General features: G+C 40.3%; 1 protein-coding gene across 1 annotated transcript in view; it reads right to left on the bottom strand.

The window, feature by feature from the left end:
- Positions 1-9,083: 9,083 nt before the first annotated feature.
- LOC122815721 (deleted in malignant brain tumors 1 protein-like) overlaps positions 9,084-19,145 on the bottom strand; it is a 787,040-nt gene continuing 776,978 nt past the window's right edge. Inside the window, exon 13 of the mRNA XM_044088475.1 lies at positions 9,084-10,576. Coding sequence (XP_043944410.1) covers positions 10,496-10,576 — 81 coding nt within the window. The 3' untranslated portion in view covers positions 9,084-10,495. The remainder of the gene's footprint in view (positions 10,577-19,145) is intronic.

The raw sequence follows: 19,145 nt of genomic DNA, 5'->3' as shown, positions 1-19,145 counted from the left end.
CAGGTTCGGTGCAAACATCTCCCCCCCCTCCCCTCCACATGGAGAGATGTCTGTACCAGAGGATTGTAGCCCCCGAAACTTCTGTAACGCACAGGTGGGACATGCTCTCTCCAAGGCAGTGAACACAGCATCCATGGGACCAAATGGTGTCCCGGCTGTGTACTCCATGAACTCATTGAGGAATTAGACCCACAGTTAGGACAGCTGTTTAATCTTAACCTCACCTTAGGTAACGTACCCAAGTTGTGGCGCACGACGACTGTAATCCCACTTCACAGGGGCAGTGCCTCCACTGACCCTGGTAATTACCATCCCATTAGCTTGACAAGCCTTATCTGCAAAGCCATGGGGAAGGATCATAATGGAACTCATAGATGATGACATAGGGGACTTGCATACTTTGCATCCATCCCAGTTTGGCTTGGTCAAAGGCAGATCATGCATTTAAAACTTGGTTGACATTTTAGGAACAGTCATCGAGGCCATTGATGAGGTTCAGGCAGTCCATACAGCCTACCTCGACCTGGCAAAGGCCTTCAACACAATACCCCCCTCAGCTATCATTGATAAACCCATTGGCTTGGATGTGAACCTGTACATCGCAGGATGGGTTGCAAACTGGCTAGGTGACAGAACCCACACGGTCATAGTTGCTGGCACCATGTCAGACTCACAGCCGGTCACAGGCGGTGTCCCACGGGACTCAGTCCTGGATCCACTCTTTTTCTGCATCTACATTTCCAAAGTACAAGCAAACACAGGGGGGTTATGGCTGACAATGTTTGCAGATGACTGTGAACTGGGTGCCATAGTGGGACGGACATCTAACACAGATATCCTTCAGAAGGGCCTCACAGATATGGATATCTGGTGCCAGGGACATGGCCTACAGCTAAATGCCGGGAAATGCATAGTCATACCCTTCGGGAAGAACAAGGTTACCCCTAGCTGCCATATAGGTGGCAATCCACTGAGCACAGAGGGAGTTACCAGGGATCTGGGGACCCAGGTTGTCAGTCACCATTCGTTCGACACACATGTTGCTAACGTAGTTAGGTAGACCTTCTACATTGCCCATCTGATCGTGCAGGGATTCACATCTAGATCAGGGGAGGTCATCGTCTCCTTGTACTCATCACTCATTAGACCTATGATTGAGTACATTGCCCCGTTCAGAAGGTATCTGACCCAACACCTGCAGCAGCTGGGAAGGCCCCATAGGTTCATCGTCAAACGGATGCAGGGTGTCAGGAATTTGTGTTATGCTGCCCGACTGAAAGGACTCCTGCTCCATTCAGTCACATACCACTTGCTCAGTGGTGACCTGTGCCTGACATACAAGGCCATGTCGACCCATATTTGATGACTATGCTTCACCTAATGGATCTACATCCCTCAGAACCACTGGGGCAGGTGACGTGAACCTTGACACGGTCATTAATAGAATGTGTTGGAGGGACAGATTCATCACCCAGACACTCACTATGCTGTGGAACAACATCGCAGTACATGTGAGGCAGAGCACCTCGCTGGTCTTGTTCGAGGGGGATCTTGACCAATGGATAGGGGATTGCAGATATACCCCAGGGGTTACTTCATTGTCACTGCTTGACAGAGGTGCAGCAATATAATAGGCATTATCTTCGGACTGGAGGGTTGGCAAAGGCAACATAACTATGGGCTAGGGTTATAGCTGCCCTTGGGCAGATAGCCTACTATGTACCTATGGACCTATGAACCTATGTTCATAGTTTGTCCCATTCACACTTGTCTATCCCCTATCCTCATTCATATGTGTATATTTCTATGGCACATGATTGAACTATGTATTACCTGCAGGTATGCTGTGCACAGTGCACATACGTCACGGTTGATTACAGTGTATCTGTGTACCTACCTCTGTGATACTGAAGACTACCTCACATCCTTCACAGCATTACATGCATATGTCCATACTATTATTCGTTGGCCTGTGGGGGGTTGTTAGGGCAACGGTTACACGTGTCCCTGTTTGTGTACGCGTCATGGTGGTCTTTGACCAGCCTCTGTTGCTATCGTGGGATGGACGGTAGTGTTGGTGTGTGTTTGGGATGTGTTTCCACTGCCGGTACATCTGTGGGGGGTGGGGTTGGCACATGTTCCTCTTTGCAGGGAGCCCCATCCTGGACATTTGTGTCATGCGTCAACACTTGGCACATGCCATATGTCCTGTGCTATTTCCACAGTCATGTATGCCTTCCTGCATTACTACTGCATGTTACTGGCAGTTTGTATCTGGTACACATGGCTATTATGTTGGATAGCTTGGCCTATTCCCATGCTATGACATACCCATTCATCCAGGCATATACATGTTATTACATCCTTTGCGTTGGCCGTGGGTGTTTGGCCATCCAGCAACGCTATTCTCAACGTGTGATGTCCCACCTTCACCTTCTGTGCATGTGGCACCCTGTTGGGGCGTCCTGCTTGGTGGGTAGATGTTCCGCCATATGTGTTGTGTTTGACATGTCTGCATAGCTAATCATCAGTACGGTGGCTGAACATACTACCTTGTCCAGATGTGTACAGTTATGGGCACCGTGGCGTGTGCATGCCTATGGGGTTTTGACAGGTCCATACCACATGCGGGATGTACACATTCTGCCGACACATTCACATGCAGCCATTTGGATATCTGTCCCTGAGGTGGGATGTTAACATGTGGGGTACATATTTGCCCGCGTGGCACTGCCTAGGACAATACTTCTTACTACATTTCAGGTATACCCATTGTGTGTAGGTGTGCAGCTGCGCAAGGCTGCTAGCTGGGTTGGGTGCACGGTCGTACATGGGTGCGGGTTACGTGCTATGATGGGGCTGTTGTGTATTACATTTGCATGCATGGGTTCTGCTTCTGGATATTACGCTTAGGCATACGCCGTCCTATGTGTATGCGATGGCCACGTTGCTGGGTGTAGAACATGTTGCTATGCACATGTTTGTCTGTGTTTAGGGTATCTGGTTTCCTTCTGGTTGTTATATCGACACAGCTACCCGGCTGTGTACTCTCACTACTGCTGGTGACCATGCCCATGTGGCTACTTGTGTGTAGGTGCGGCGCGCTGACATGCTGCGGTACACCTTCACTGGGTATGCCCACTGACAGTGCATTGCGTGACGGACACGGTATTACACGTATCCTTTGTTCCTTGGACGGGTACAATTTGGACTTCGTGGGTTGATGTTTGGTTCTCCATTTTGTGTGAACGGGTACTATGTTGCATACTCTGCATACGTTTCATTATCCATGGACCCTGGCTGGTGCGGTTACTATTGCAGGTGGCCTGTGACAGTCAGCACTTTAGGTTGCTCATCGCCTGCCGGCTTGGCCACGCCTACGGGCGCATCCTACTTGGGCTCGCTCACGTGCCCTCTGCCCGTGTCTGTGGTTGCGGCGCGCACTCATTACTATGCATATGGCGCTGCTACGCCGATTATACACTGCACTGCCAGTGCAAGCCTTACACCGGCCTTGCGCCGAGCTTCATGAATCCCGGGGAATGACTTTTTTACTGAAAATAATAAACTGTTTTTAACAGTGAAAGATTCAGTATATAAAGAAAGCAAAAATGAGAAGCTACCATATTGCATTAGTTATATACTAAACAATTTTAAGAAAATTATAAACACACATTGCATAACAAGACATTTATCAATATTAATGTTCCCAATAGCGTTCACAAACAATTGCTTAGATTGTTTCAATATAAACAAAATAATAGAAATGAAAGGCAATGGGTTAAATTACTGGCACCAATCCCTTAGTATAAATAATATTCTTGACACTATAAGTCTCTTAGCAAGATACAACATAAATCAAGATAATTGGTTAAATATTCAAATCTTCAGAGAATATCTAATAAAGGAATTTAGAGCAAGTCAAGTGTCATATACTTTACCTCAGCCTAAAATAATTTTACTTTTGTGTGAATTAAATTATTTACAATTTAGCATGAGGTTTTCTTTATCTAAGATCTATAAGACATTGAGGGCTGACTTAAAGCAGCATGATGGTTCTCTATTGAGTTTTATAGAAAATACTAACAAATGTAGCTTCTCTGATAATGACAATAAATCATACAACATCATCTTTATATTGGAAAATATTTACATGGAAATTTATACACAGGAGTTATTTTACTCCACAGAAAATTGCAACAATATTTAATCAAACTAGTCATAACTGCTGGAGATATAATGAGAGTCTCTGTGCAGATTGGATACATATGTGCCTTGAATGTAAAATGATTGTTCCTTTTTGGCTGAAATTTAGAGATTTTACAAAGGCATTGTGGACAGACAAATGCACAATTACAGATACACTTTTATTACTCAATGTCCCAATACCAGATTGTTTACCAAAGTCACAAATACATCTTTTATGGTCCATCTTGGCAATAGCAAGGAAAGTTATTACTATCTCTTTTACTGAGTTTATATTATTGGCCAAGACAGTATGTAATAGAGAACTTGAAACTCTTAACTATAGAACAACAAGAATGACTCACAGAAAGTTATCTTGGTTGAAATTTAAAAAAAAAAAAATTACACAAAATGTAATATGTTGAACAAAACTGTTTTACTTATGAGCACTTTGTATATAATTGCACATAGTTGAGTTTTTAATGTCATGTTAATGAATAATTATCTGTATAATGTAATAATTTCTTGATCTATGAAAACCAATAAAACAGTGTTATACAAAAAAAAAAAACAAACAAAGTATTTAAAGGTGCAGTTCACTCTAAACACAAAACAGATTTTACAGTTTGGAAGCTCTTAGCATCAATTCACTAACAATAGACACACATTCGGACCAGGAGAACTGTCAGCATTCAAATAAAGCTGCCAATACATTTCTTTCCAGTAACCAATTCTTCCAGTCACCACAATAAGCACCTGTAGCAATCTGCTCTGAAATGTTATAAGCTATCACATGAAGCTTACAGAACAAAGTTTTGTGATCATAGATGTACGGCAGATGAAAGTGTATGTGATTATATTGCTGAGCTAAGCACTTATTTTCATAGATGAGTGGGTGGGTTTCAGATCACCACATTTGAAAGGCTGGCAGACCTTTTGATGAGGGAACAAGCCCTTGGCACTTTGCCTGAGGACATGATAATCTGGTTGGTAGACCAGGAGTGTAACTCTGCAGATGAGCTTGGGAGAAAGGGGGATCTCTATTTAGCATGCAGGTCATCACTGCACAAGAAGGGGATATCCGGTGCTGCACATTGATTTAAGGGAACCCATGGTGGGCAGCCTAACGACAGAGCCCACCAGTAAAAGGGGAAGCCACTTGTTCAGGTACAGGGCCAGGATCAGGGTCTAAATGTTTTAAATGTAACCAGAGGGGCCATGTAGCATACAAATGTCCACTGAAGCAAGGCGGGGAAGAAAAGTTGGGGGAACCAAAGGGGAATAGCAGTATGTTAGTGGCAAGTTGTCTGGAGACAACAGGGGCATCAAACTATCACTGAAGTTTGTATCCTATCTTAATGCATGGAAAGCAGGCCACTACTAAGAGAGACACAGCCTCTGGCATAACCATTGTGAAGCCTGCAGTTGTTAAAGAGGATCGGTATTTACTTGGGCAGTCTACTCCAATCAGAACTTTAGGAGAGACCCCATTACAACTAGTTTTGGTCACAGTTCAACTTGACTGGAAGGGTGGAAAAGGAACCAAGCAAGTAGGTGTGTTTGAGGATATCCCTGCAGATGTTTTAATAGGGAATGATTTTGATAATGCAGTACCTTGTCTATATGCAGTTACACACAGTCAGGCTTGGAGACCGGCATATGGGTCTGGTAGCCTGTGGGAGACACAGACAGACTGCAGACTTGAAGCCAGGACTGGTGTGGCAGTTACTTCAGAGAGGGTGCTACCCTGTAGCAGTGAGACTGAAGGTGGGCCCCAGCTGCTGGTGGGTGCGGCTGTTCCCTTGGACAGAGTGACTGCAGTGGCAGAGGTGAGTAGTAGTACCCAGGCTGACAGTGAAACACCTCATTCAGAGAATACTAGACTTCCTATGGAAGAGGAACTGGGAATGGTTACAAAGAGAGAGTTGAGACAGGCTCGGCTTTTAGATCCTACATTACAGGGCCTGAGGGAGATAACTAGTGAGGTACTTAATTCTCAAGGAAAGGGGGTATCTGTATACTGGGACAAAGGATTACTGTATAGAGAGTTGACCATTGCGGAAGGGCTAGAGGGTGAGAGAATACAGCAGTTGGTCTTGCCCAGAGCCTATGATCTGGCACTTCTAGCCATAGCCCATGACATTTCCTTTGCAGGTCATATGGACATAAAGTGTACCAAGAGACATATTAGGCAGAACTTTTATTGTCCTGGGATTTTCATAGATGTAACAAGGTACTGCAGGAGCTGTGAACAGTGCCAAAAGGTAAGCCAGTTAGGAGACAAGGTCAAGGCTCCTTTGATGTCTTTGGCTGTGATTGAGGATCCATTTCAGAGGGTAACTATGGATATTGTGGTGCCTCTGAGTACCCCAAGTTCCACAGAGAAAAAGTATATCCTAATGGTAATAGATTATGCTACCAGATATCCTGAGACAGTGGTTCTGCCCTGCATTGAGACAGAAAAGGTGGCAAATGCTTTGTTTTGAGATTTTCATCAGGGTAGGTTTACTGAAAGAAATACTGAGTGACAGACTGACAGAGTTGCCAATTTCATGTCAGACCTACTGGCTTGTCTGTGGAAGCACTGTGGGGTGAAGCACCTAAAGACCACCCCTTACCTTCCCCAGCCTAATGGTCTAGTGGAGAGGTTAAACTCTTCACTAAAGACCATGCTACTGTTATTTGCAGACCAGTTTAAGAGGGACTGGGACAAATATTTGCTCAAGCTGTTGTTTTCTTACAGAGAAGTTCCCCAAGAATGCACAGGCTTTTCACCCTTTAAGTTGCTGTATGGGCATAGGGTGAGGGGGACCTCTAGATTTTATTCATGATGAGTGGGAGGGTTAGTGTAAATAAACAAGGAGACTGTTGTGGTATATGTCCTAAACCTTAGAACAAGGGTCAAGAAAATCTGGGGCTAGGCCCAGGAGAACCTGGCAGAAACTCAACAGCAGAAAAAGGTCTGGTATGACAGGAATGCTGAAGCTAGAAAGTATGCAATGGGGCAACAGGTTATGGTTCTCATTTCTGTCAGACACAACAAGCTGCAGGAATCATGTGAGGGACTCTTCAAGATGGTAAAGAAGGTCAGTGATGTTAGCTACATGCTGGAACTGCTAGGCAGGAGGCAGGGGCACAAGCTCTACCGCATTAACACCACAAAACCTTACCATGATAGGGAGGCCCTGATGCTAAGTATTTATAGTAAAGGCAGGATGATTTTGAGGGGGGTTTATGGCTACAGGGAGCCAGTCAGCAAAATCTCAAATGACTATGGTGGAGCCTAGGCTTGCAGAATAGGACAGTGCAGCACTGTATGGGGTCAGAAACACAAAGGCAGTTTGGATTTCAAGACAGGGAATCGGGTAAGGTATTTCCAGATTGGTTCTCCCCTCTCAAGCAATGTTTCTGAAGGGTCACTTGAAAAACTAGCTTGAGTCTTCAAGGGGGGAAGAAATGCCATGGAAAGAGATACTATCAGCCCAGCTATTTGAAATGTAAATAATTATATGTCATTTGAGAATATCAACATGCTTCATATAAAATACTTGTGTTATAAATTTATTAGAACTGTATGTCAGGTGTATATCAAACTGCTGGTACAGAAGTGTGTGTTGAAAAGATACTTTATAAAGTACTGAGCTTAAAGATGTAACTACAGCATGCCCTACTGGAAAAAAGAACAGAAATGTACATGAACTACTGTAACTGTTTAAATGTATATTATTACAGTGGAAATTGAAATGCAAGGGGTTAATTTCGGAAATTTAGCTGAAATTAAATTACTTTATGAGAGCAAGAGACATGATGTCTGCACTAGGTGGCTCTCTGTATTGTCTTGAAGGGGAAATAATTACTAGGTTTGAGATTTGGACGTGTTTTAATGTTTTATGACTTCCAACAGCTGCACAGATCTGAGCAAAAGCATTTGCCTATGTATTTTCATATGTAGATGCTAAATGCTACCAGCTGCATTAATTGTTATTTTTCACCTGGGATTGAGTCAGATGACAAGAAATGATGTAATTTTGTAAGCTATCCGAGTAGTAATATTTGGGATATTAATTTAAGAACTATCTGAGTGAGAGAGAGAGAGAGAGTATTCTGTATTCTGCTTTTGACCTGGCAACATCAAGATCCACTCACCATATCTGCCTTACTGCTCAAATTAAATATATTATTAGGGTATAGTAATTGTGTTAGATATAGTCAGGAAGACAGCAAAGCTTATTTTAGATGTTTTTCTTTATTTATTTGAGACTGTCCTGCAATGTTGTTTTAAATATTTCCTGTGATTTTTAGCTCTGATGTAACTGTGAATATATACTGAGTATTTTTTGGTTCTTTTGTTATTTAATATTAAATATTTTCAAAACTTTCATTGTGGCTGAAATTTGTGACATATATTGAAGCTCTGAGACTACATGCATATTTATTTGGTGACACTGTCTAGGCCACTGCTAATAGCCTTGCTCTTGGTCAAACTACCATTTGTATTAATATTAGTATTACACAGTAAGATAGGACACCCTTTGTTAGGCCCTTAAAGTAGCTGATAAGGAGTGGCTGGTGGCAGTGGTAACTGCCTTATAGTCTGGGAAGAAGGAGGTATAGCTAGTAAACCTGTGCCAGCCTTTCCCAGGTGTGTATGTGCGTGCGTGTGTGTGTGTGTGTGTGTGTGTGTGTGTGTGTGTGTGTGTGTGTGTGAGTATATAAATCAAACCTCAAAGAGTGTGTGCATCAGCTACTTGGGCAGGGACAAAAAGCACTGGCTGAACATAGAGGGTGCGGGACGTCTTGGCTTGGCCACTCAATTGAGATCTCAACTCTATAGCTAACCTGGAGAAAGATGGAGAAACCAGCCCTGAACTGACTGTGGTCTCTGTGTGCTTTTAAGGGAAACTGCACTGGAAATACTGTGTGTGTAACTTGTCATCCTCCTAAAGTACATACCCCACCAGTGTCAGTGCTGAGGATTTAGGCTCCTTGATTACTTGGCCAGTGGTGGGGCATCACAATCCCCATTATGAGTTTCAGTTGAAAAATATGGGAGCCTTTGATTTTTGTTACTACATTTTAATTCTTACAACATGCTAGCAGTAATGAGATACTTAATTTTCATTTTCCCAACAAAAATTTTGAAGAATGTTATAAAATGCAGATACAATGTGAAACAGTTTTCAGAAGTATTTTGATCAAATGGAATAACATATGCTCCTGAGTTACAGATATAATTTCTAAAGCACACTGAACAAGTGACTCTTTTTGTACAACACAGAATAATAAAAAATCAGTCAATTTAGTTATTTTATTGCACTTACTTTAGATGCACTGCAGGTAGTTATTTTAAATTTCAAAAATATTTTTATAATTATGCTGCACATTATGATTTATATAACACATTTATAATATAAATGTCGGCATGTGCAAATTTATATTTTACTTTTTTAGTAATATTGCATGCAGAGACATGATATTTATTAAACCAAACATGTTTTTGATTAAAAGTGAGTGGTCATTGATAGCACAGAGGGAAAATTCCAATCAGGTTCAGGTGATGCAGGTTCAACTAGCCAGCCTGGGGCCAAGGTTAGTGGGTAGGAGGAGGAGTAGAGGAAGAAGTAGCATTAGGAAACTCTGTTCTTTTCAGAACATCTGGGTAAGTAGATGAAGGGACAACAGCTAAATGTCACATGGCCAATGTTTCTTCAGGCTGTGAAGGGTTTATTCATGTATAGCCATGGCATGCATATGGCATCTTATGCATTAATGGAAATCATTGCTTTTTTAGCACTGTGGGTTGAGTATGAATAAATCATCAAATAATCATTACCTCTCATCTCCAGTGACTACAGATTTAAAAGAAAGAGAGTAGGTGGATAAATCACAAAGCAGGAATCAAAAGTATAATTTAAATTAATTAATGGTCCCCAAAACATTTAAACTGCTGAAAAATAAAACACCCTTCTTTTAGCATTGTATCATATATAACTTTTATGCAGTATGTTTTATTTCATGTACAGAAACAAACAAAAAAGTAAATTAACTGGTTATACATGTCATCAAAAATAATTAGTCCAATATAAAATAGCCTTGTTTCTATAAAATGTAAATAAATACCAGAAATAAATCAGGTAGTAGAATTTGAAATTTCCTAACAATCCGTGCCCGCTGCATGAATATTTAAAACCTATTATATCCAAATAACACAGAATAAGAAAATTAGAGAAAACATGTATATTGTGATATATTAACTAGAGTGAATTATTAAAAAGCTGCCATTTCCAACAGGTGCACTTTCCAAGAAACTTTAGTTTCCAGGTACTATTCTTCTGATCACTTTGATTTTTATGTCCTCATAGCCAGGTATCTTCAAAAACATCTCAGTGATCTGAAACAAAGACAGCTTGTGTTGGTAAATGCATTATTTATGAAGAAATATTACATCTTCAGTCTAACTATTGGTAGCACATTTCACTGTTTCATTTAAATATAGAATGCACTGCTAATTATTGTTTCACTACCTATGGAAAATGCATTACTCTTGCAGTCTGCTAAAAATTATACAGTTCTTAGGTTCTTTTTCCTAGCTAATAACAGAAAGCACCATTTATGCACCATGCAAAAAGAAAACTGCATTTCTATGAATATTACAAACACTTTTGGGATTATTGAAATGTGTTCTCCTCCTCTAGCAAAAAAATTCAATATACAGAGCTCTTTCTATTCTCAGAGAAAACAAGAAGTATTAAACTTCTCAAGCCTCAATTTCCTATGACTAAATGTGAAAATGTTTTCAATAATTAGTTCATACCTTCAAATTCCTTACCAAGTAAAATCATCTCTACTGGCAAGCTTCCTTTATCCAAGAAAAATAAATAAAATCTCATCTAAGGAAAGAATATAAATACAGCTGCTTCAGGAATGCTAGATAATGCATGCAGATTCATAATTTAGCTATTTACCTGCTGTGATGCCCACCACTGCTGCCAATATGTGACTGCCACTGCTATGTATTGTCCCTGCGCTGGGCCAGTAATCAAGGATCCTGAATCCTGACCACTGACACTTGAGAGGGACATGCACTTGGAGTACAAATGGATACACTCAATATTCCAGATGCAGACCTCTCTGCATCAAGTATAATTTTTCCTTAAGAGCACACAGGAAACCCACTCAACCCCGGGGTCTGAATGTCTCTATATCTGTCTCCCTCCAGATCCTCATTAAGACTCCCCACTGGTACAGCTGTAAGGTTAGGTCTTCAGCCAAGTGTCCAAGCCAAGTCCTCCAGCACCCTCTCTGTAAACCCAGTGCTTTGTGTCCCTTCCCCAGGTAGCTGACACGCACACACACACACACACACACACACACACACACACACGCACGCACACACACACACACACACTCACACACATACACACGTGCACACACACACACACACACACACACACACACACACACACACACACACACACACACACACACACACACACAGACACACACACACACACACCTGGGAAAGGCTGACACAGGTTTACCTGCTGTGCCCCCTTCTGCCCAGAATATAAGGTAGATTCACTGCCACCAGACACTCTACAATAAGCTATTCAAAGGCTTTTAAAAAGGGACTCCAATTATACTGTGTAATATTAATACGAATACAAATGGTAGTAGTTTAACAAGACAGGTAGGTCTTCTTGGAGTGGCCCACACAGTGTCACCAAATAAACAGAAGTACTCCAAAAGTTTAGATACTGTCTATAAGAACCAGCCACAATAAAAGTATTAAATATATTTAATAATAAATAATAAAAGTACATGAAAATACTGAATATATATTCGCAGTACACCACAGAGTTCAAATCACAGAAAATATTGAAAACAACTTTGAAGGACAGACTCCTACAAATAAAGAAAAACAATCTCTAAACTAAGCACTATATTCCTGACCGAGTCTAACAGAATTATACTGTTCCCTAATAACTTACTTGGGCAAGGCAGAGTGAAATACAGGCGCAGTCTTTCTAGTCAGGCCCTAATCAGAATACTCTATATTCTAAGATTACTCCCTGGAAACATATAATATCCAAGATGACTGCAGAATGACCTCATCTGTCACCTGACTCTAGATTCCCAAAATATCTCTTTTTGAAGTTTGAGACAGGACTTTAGCAGACTGCTAGAATACACATTTAGTGCCTTTATGGCAATGCCTGGAACCAGAAACATTTACAGCACTCCCTCCACCTTCTTTATAAAAGCTAAAAGATAATGGCTGCTCCCAGACCTACCAGCTCCAGGCCTACTCAGCACTGTGGGGAGCTGTTTAATGATATAACAGCTAATTTACATTTCCCTTATTCTTCATAAAATAAGTCAGATGGTTAACCATTGCTGTGCCAGTGTCCAGTACTGAAACATATACATTTAATTTGGTATCATAATACATGTACATTTCTTTTCATTCCAGCAGGGTGCACTGTTGATACATTTTAACATAAGCAAACCTCACAAATACATTTTCAGCACAAGCATCCGTACAAATCAACTTGATACACAAATGACATATAATTATTCACAAAATTCCAGTTGATGTGCTGGTACAAGTCATACATCCACTGTCCTACTTCTCCTGACATGACTGGCAGTACCTCCTTTTGTCACACCTACAATCAGTGAATCTTTTGGAATCAAGTTTAAAATTCATTGCATTGAAATTACTGTGCTGAATAATTCAATGCATCCAATTGTATTTATTATTAAGTTTTAACTTTTACCACATCCTGCCTACTATATCTAACATGGTGCCCTATGGTCTAAGTTTACATCTATCTTACTGATAGCTAGCGTTATTCCCTCTCTGTTCCTCATGTTTTTGCACTGATTAACTTATTGTCTTCTATTCTTTTTTCCTCACTCTGTTCCTTTTATTTATTTTTTTCACAATGCATAGCTGCTGAAAATGTTACTCTCTTCAAATGTTCCGGGACAGCAGTATATTGCATCATTGTGGCAGCTTTGTCTTATACAGTGATATCAACATCTTTGTTATTTTCTAGTTTTGAAAATGTCATAGTCACAAGATCATGAGATCATACGAAATATAAGGCAACTGAGTCACAAGACCATTTATTCAAAACAGTTTATGCCTTGCCAATGCCCACCATTATACTGTACCTCCCTTCTCAAGAAGGGCAATGTAGGTCAGTCATGGAGTGCATGTTTGGGCATCCATCCAATAATCCTGGTTTATTCTGAAGGATGCAAAGGTGTCATCATTTTTAACTTGAAGGGGAAGAGTATTCCATAGGTGGAGTATGCACTGAGTAGCAAATGTGTCTCTCTAGCATGTTTTACTTATGTGCTGGTGTGCTGGTGAAGATTTAGATCTCTATTATTAGAGGATCTGACAGACTTGTGAAGATAATACAGGAGATCAAGGAAGATGGGTCCCTAATGGCATGGAAGGCAGGGCATAGATCATTACATAACATCCTATAAGAAACCAAGTAAAAGTATAGCATTTTAAGATTTTCTTTGTCACTCTGGGACATTAGGCCAAAAAATGTCTTGTTTAGAAACCTCGGGGGTCTTTTTAGTTGCTTAATCACAAAGGGGGTGTTGAATGCAATAATTGGTCTAATTAGAGCTGCATAAATAGAGGTGATAAGGTCTTTTGATTTGGATGACATGCCTTTAAATGCGGCTTGTGCTATATACAGGGATTTTCTCTACTTGCTGGTCAAATGAGAAGGAATTTCTGACCCATATTCTAAGATGCCTAACTATGTTACTAATTTGGATTGAGGTATTGGCTATACTGTACATAGACAGAAAGAGCTGTTTACCAAATGGAATAATATTACTCTTTTTACCATATGATTTTATCCAATTTCCAAAAAAACACTTATTCACAAGAGTTAGTTCCTATTGTAATGAGTGGGGAATGGGAAAATTGATAATAATACCCAGTTACAATCGTCTGCAAGCATAGGTAACCAAAGATCCAGATTTCTAGTTCTAAGGTTGAAGAACTAGATGACAAAAAGGATCCCAGTACTGACCCCTCAGGCACACCACTAGTTACCTTCATACTTTCTGAGGAGATGATGGACACCTTAATTATGTTGGTTTTATCTTTCAACCAGATGGTTATCCACCTCTCTATGTATGAATCTGCTGTTAAGGCACTTAGCTTATTAATGATAGTAGAATGGAGTAAAGTGTTTAATGCTCTGGTCAGATCAAAATAAGCTATGCAAATAGAAAACCCCCTGTCTACAACCCGTGTGACCTTTTCAAAGAAGTTAACTAAAGTGAATAGGCAGTATCTTCCTATGACAAAGGCAAACTGATGTGAGCCTGATAAACTGAATGTTGAATACATCCTATGGTGTTTGTGGTTCCTGTGCTGAAGCTTTTTTTTGGTGTTTCTTCCTGCCCTTATGTAAGGACATCACCACTACAATTTGCCACACTACAGGGACAAATCCTACAAATAGGTTGAGGTTAATCAGTATAAAGAGATGGTCCATGAGGACATTGTTGGTAATATTTTGTAGGCATCCAGTTAAATAATCAGGAAAGTAGCACTTTTGGTCCTAGACAGCAGCTTCAGTATGTGTACCTTTGTGATATTACGAACTGTAAGGGATTTAACCATTTCTGGAATTAAGAAGCTGATTTGAAGGGTAAATTGTCTGCTATATTTAGCATGTCTGCTGGGTCTGAGAGCTGGTGTGATATTGGAAAGTTCACAGCACAAATGGGTGTTATTTATTTGTTTCTTAATGGATCTGTGTAGTTTCATGATTTGCCTCACTAGCTCTGATAGTAGCTTTTACTTCCTTACTTTTATTAATCATGCAATTTTTAATATGAAGAATTTTAGATCTGCTGTAGGATGTAAGTTTTTTTTCCTTGATATAAGGTTTATCCAAGCTAGAGGACCTCTAGGGTGGGGTGTTCACAAACACCCCATTATATCTGTCGTTAGTAGGAACAGACAGGTCTAGGCACATATTTATGTGAGAAGAGAGCTCCCTTGTATAAATAACAGCTGCATCATTGGCAGGTCTTGTGATGTTACAAGTGAATTTGAGAAGGTTTTTCAATTTGAAAATCCTGTATTCAGAATAATTGACTACCAGAGTCATAGAGTTTTTGTAAAATAAGGATACAAGTTTATGGTCAGACACAATCAGAGATGGAGAACTTAGAAGTTTAGTACTTCTATTAGCTATATTAGTTAGGACCAGATCAAGGATATTATGTCATAGCCATTGCTGTGGCTTACAGGGATAAATCCCTAACTACAGTTTCAGTGACACATGTCAGGCACTGGCAGAGTTGCTTGGAATGCCTATTTCAGAGGAAAAGGGTGCTCATCTAGGTATTCTCTGAAGGAAGCCATGGCCACTAGAGGAAATGGCCCCTCAGATGGAATAGGTGAAAGTGCAGGGCAGAGAAATAAGGACAGTTAATTAAATTAAAAAATCTGCCCCAGCAGAAGCAGTCACCATCATGACCTCCCAGAATACCCTTAAGAGCTATGTTGGACCTAACTCTGAGTCAGAGAAAGTCAGGAGGTAGAAGGAAGAGATAGTAGACCCAGAAATGGACAGGATCATTGTGACAACCAGAACGTATGAAGCAAAAATGTGTGGGGGGGGTGGCATTATGAGTTGCAGTGGATTTGTCAAATATCTACTGCTGAGAATTTTTATAAATAAGTCAAAGAATCTCTGGACATATGAGTGGGTGACATCTTCTCAGACTGAGAAAATGTGTCCAATAGTGTCCATAGGGATCTGTGTCAGTCCTACTTTTCTTTGCCATCTATATTTCAGATTCCCAACTGAAAATATTGAACTCTGTTTAAAAAAGTTTGCTGATGACTGCAAGTTGGATATGGTTATTAACTGTCCCTTGGATACATAAACCTTCCAAAACTAGATAACTAAAGTAAGTTCCTGGTGCATTAATAAATGCCAATAAAAGTAGCATTATCCCCTTTGGGGAGCAGAAGCACTCTTCATCCTACTGTAGTGTAATCACCCATTTACCACACCAATCATTGATCAGGGATCTAGTCACATGGGTTGATAGCTCCCTCCCCTTTCACCATCATGTGTGGACCATAGGAAATCCTTCTACATTTCACAACTTATTGCTCCAGTGTTTTGTGAGGTAATTGAAATCCTGCACTATAAATGTATTTTTGGTACTATGTACCTTCTCGCATACATACTGTGGTCCCAGGGGACATAGAGTCCCCTGTAGCAGACTATAAGTTGACAGCTTGTTTTGTTCAGGGTAAGTTGGAGTTCAATGAGTCAGGTTTTTGGGTCTCTGGGAAATTGTCTAGATGGGACGTGTTCCTTGACAAACATAAAAATCCCACCACATTTTCTATCAGGTCTGAATGCATGGTTGGTGCAGAACCCAGATATGGGAGTGTTATCTTTACAGTGAAACAAAGTCTCAGTAACTACAAAAATATGTATATGTTCAAGTTGCAGAATTGCCTCAAGATCAAGTAATTTGTTATTGGTACTTCTAGCGTTGAGAAGAGTCACGGTGACTTAGAACATAAGTACGGAACCGACTACATTGATATCTGCAGCACTGGGATGTTCGTCACCCAGACTCTACCTAGAAAAAGGCATTATGTGGAGATATTGGGCTTTAACCAGCATGTGGAAGCCATAGAAAGAGATGTGCAGGACATCCATGCTGAAGTAATTTGGACTGTCAATGGAAAATTGATTTAAAAATAACTTATGAATCTGTTTTTGTAGAGATGTAGCCCCTCATAACTCCCTTGCAATAAGCTATGCCCCCCGCCCCATAAATTAAATAAACTCCAGGTTAACTTTGTGAAAGAGAAAAGGGCACTTTTTCCATTCTAAGAGTCTTACATTAAATGCAGAAATTAGATGAAATAGAAAATAAGTTTTCAGTTATTAATGAAGGGGAAATTGATTTCACTTTATCATGTTCATCACAGTAAGAGATGATCAGTACTTCTGGCAGGTAGCATAGGATTCTCAGCAAAGTCATATGCTGTAGGAGTGAAAATAAATGAAAAAAGCTACTTCAGTTACTGGTTACAACATATACACCATCTATTTCATAAATATACCTTTGTTTCTGATCTTTTTTTGGTCAGGCAGTGAATTTATACAGAAGTGGGATTTAAAATCCCAGTTCACAGTTCAGTCCTGTTTTGATTCCATACTAGTGTGTTTTAGAACATTATATTTCACATATCATTTGCTTTACTAAAGTATTACTTTAAAGCTAATTGTTCATACTGCCTCCTTTTATCTGGCCATGGCAGTTCATACCATACCATGTGATGGAATTGCTGCTAAGCTAATGGCCTTAAATATAAATCCGTGTGAGGCAAGGTGGATAGCCAACTAGCTTAAGGTCAGAACACACATTGTCTGAGAGTGATGCTTCCTTAGACAGACAGAAGGTGGCTAGTATTATCCTCAGGGATCCTTGCTGGGCCCTCTGAATTCCAAAATGATAACAGTGAACTCAGTTTAACAAAGTTTGCTGATGGCTGCAACTTGTGTACATAACTAACTAAAGTGAATTCCTGGTGCACTAAAAACAGTTCAGTCAAAACACCAAGAAATGTAACATTATTCTGTTTGGGAAACAGAAATACTCTGCATCCTAATGCACTGAAATTCTCCATTTACCATACAAATCAGTGATCGGGGATATGGGCACATGGATTGATATGACCCTCTCCTTTCACCATCAAATAGCAAACATAGTTAGGAAATCACAGTTAGGAAATCCTTCTACATTTCACAACTAACTGGTAAGAATATCTCTTCTATAACCAAGGAAGTTATTGTCCCTCTGTATTTTGCCTGTTTCAGACCTATTATTGAATGCAATGCACCCTTCAACATATATCTGGTTAGGTATATTAAAAAAAAAAAAAACTTGAAAAATCACACAAGTTCATAACAGAAACAATCTGCAGGTCTCAAAAGCTTGTCCACCAGGTAACACTGGAGTCCTTGTCCCCTTACTCGTTCTCTTTCAGGCACCTGTGGGAAGACCTGTGACTAGCCTCCTGGGCTCTACGGTGTCCAGTTATTCTCAACCACCTCTTCCTCAGCAAGTGAAATTGTACAGCAAATACTAGAACCAGAGATACAATTTTTTGAGAAATAAATAAAACTGTTAGGAAAGAGAGGTTCATCTCTCATTGGTTCCCCCTCACCCAAGGCTGTCAAAGTATGCCATTGCCTGTCATCCATCAAATGTAGCTTGGACAGTTAGAGGGGTGCTCTTAAATTTACACCAGGACTTACAGGCATCACCCTCCTTGCAAAGGGTGGTAAAGCCTAAAGGTGGATATTGAAAAGGTGTGCATGTCCTTTGGTCAGGCTTGCTTTGCATATACTATCATCCTAAACTCTGATAACATTAAATGACATCCTATCCTCATAACAAATGAAGATGCTGCATATCCTGTACAAGTATAGATCATACAGGAAAATACTGAAAAAAAACTCTTGTAATGCATGATTTTATGATGTTTGTTAGCATAGAAGATTACAGCCCTGAGCCGCTAGTGAGCTGCTTCCTATGCCAAGGGTATAGGGTTTGATTCCTTTCACATCCATATGCCTACCTTGTAACTATGAGCAAGCTACTTAACCAGACAGTACACCTGGGTCACCCATGAAAAAAGTGCAACTTTGTCCAGTGGCCTTAGGCAGTCAACAAATAAGTAACAAAAAAATGGTGATATATGTTTGACTAAATTATTACATCATGCACACTCAGTATGAAGACTAAATCATTACATCATGCACACTCAGTATGAAGAAATGAAGATCCCTCCCTAAAGAAAATAGACAACCAGCTAGCATATGCCCCTTCACTAGCAAATCTTAACTATGGCATACCATTTTAGAGCAAGC

The sequence above is a fragment of the Protopterus annectens genome, chromosome 1.part1, assembly GCF_019279795.1.
Source record: "Protopterus annectens isolate FY-2018-M chromosome 1.part1, PAN1.0, whole genome shotgun sequence".
Lineage (NCBI taxonomy): Eukaryota > Metazoa > Chordata > Ceratodontiformes > Protopteridae > Protopterus > Protopterus annectens.
The sequence above is the reverse complement of the archived record's forward strand: the minus strand, read 5'-3'. Positions and strand labels throughout refer to the sequence as shown.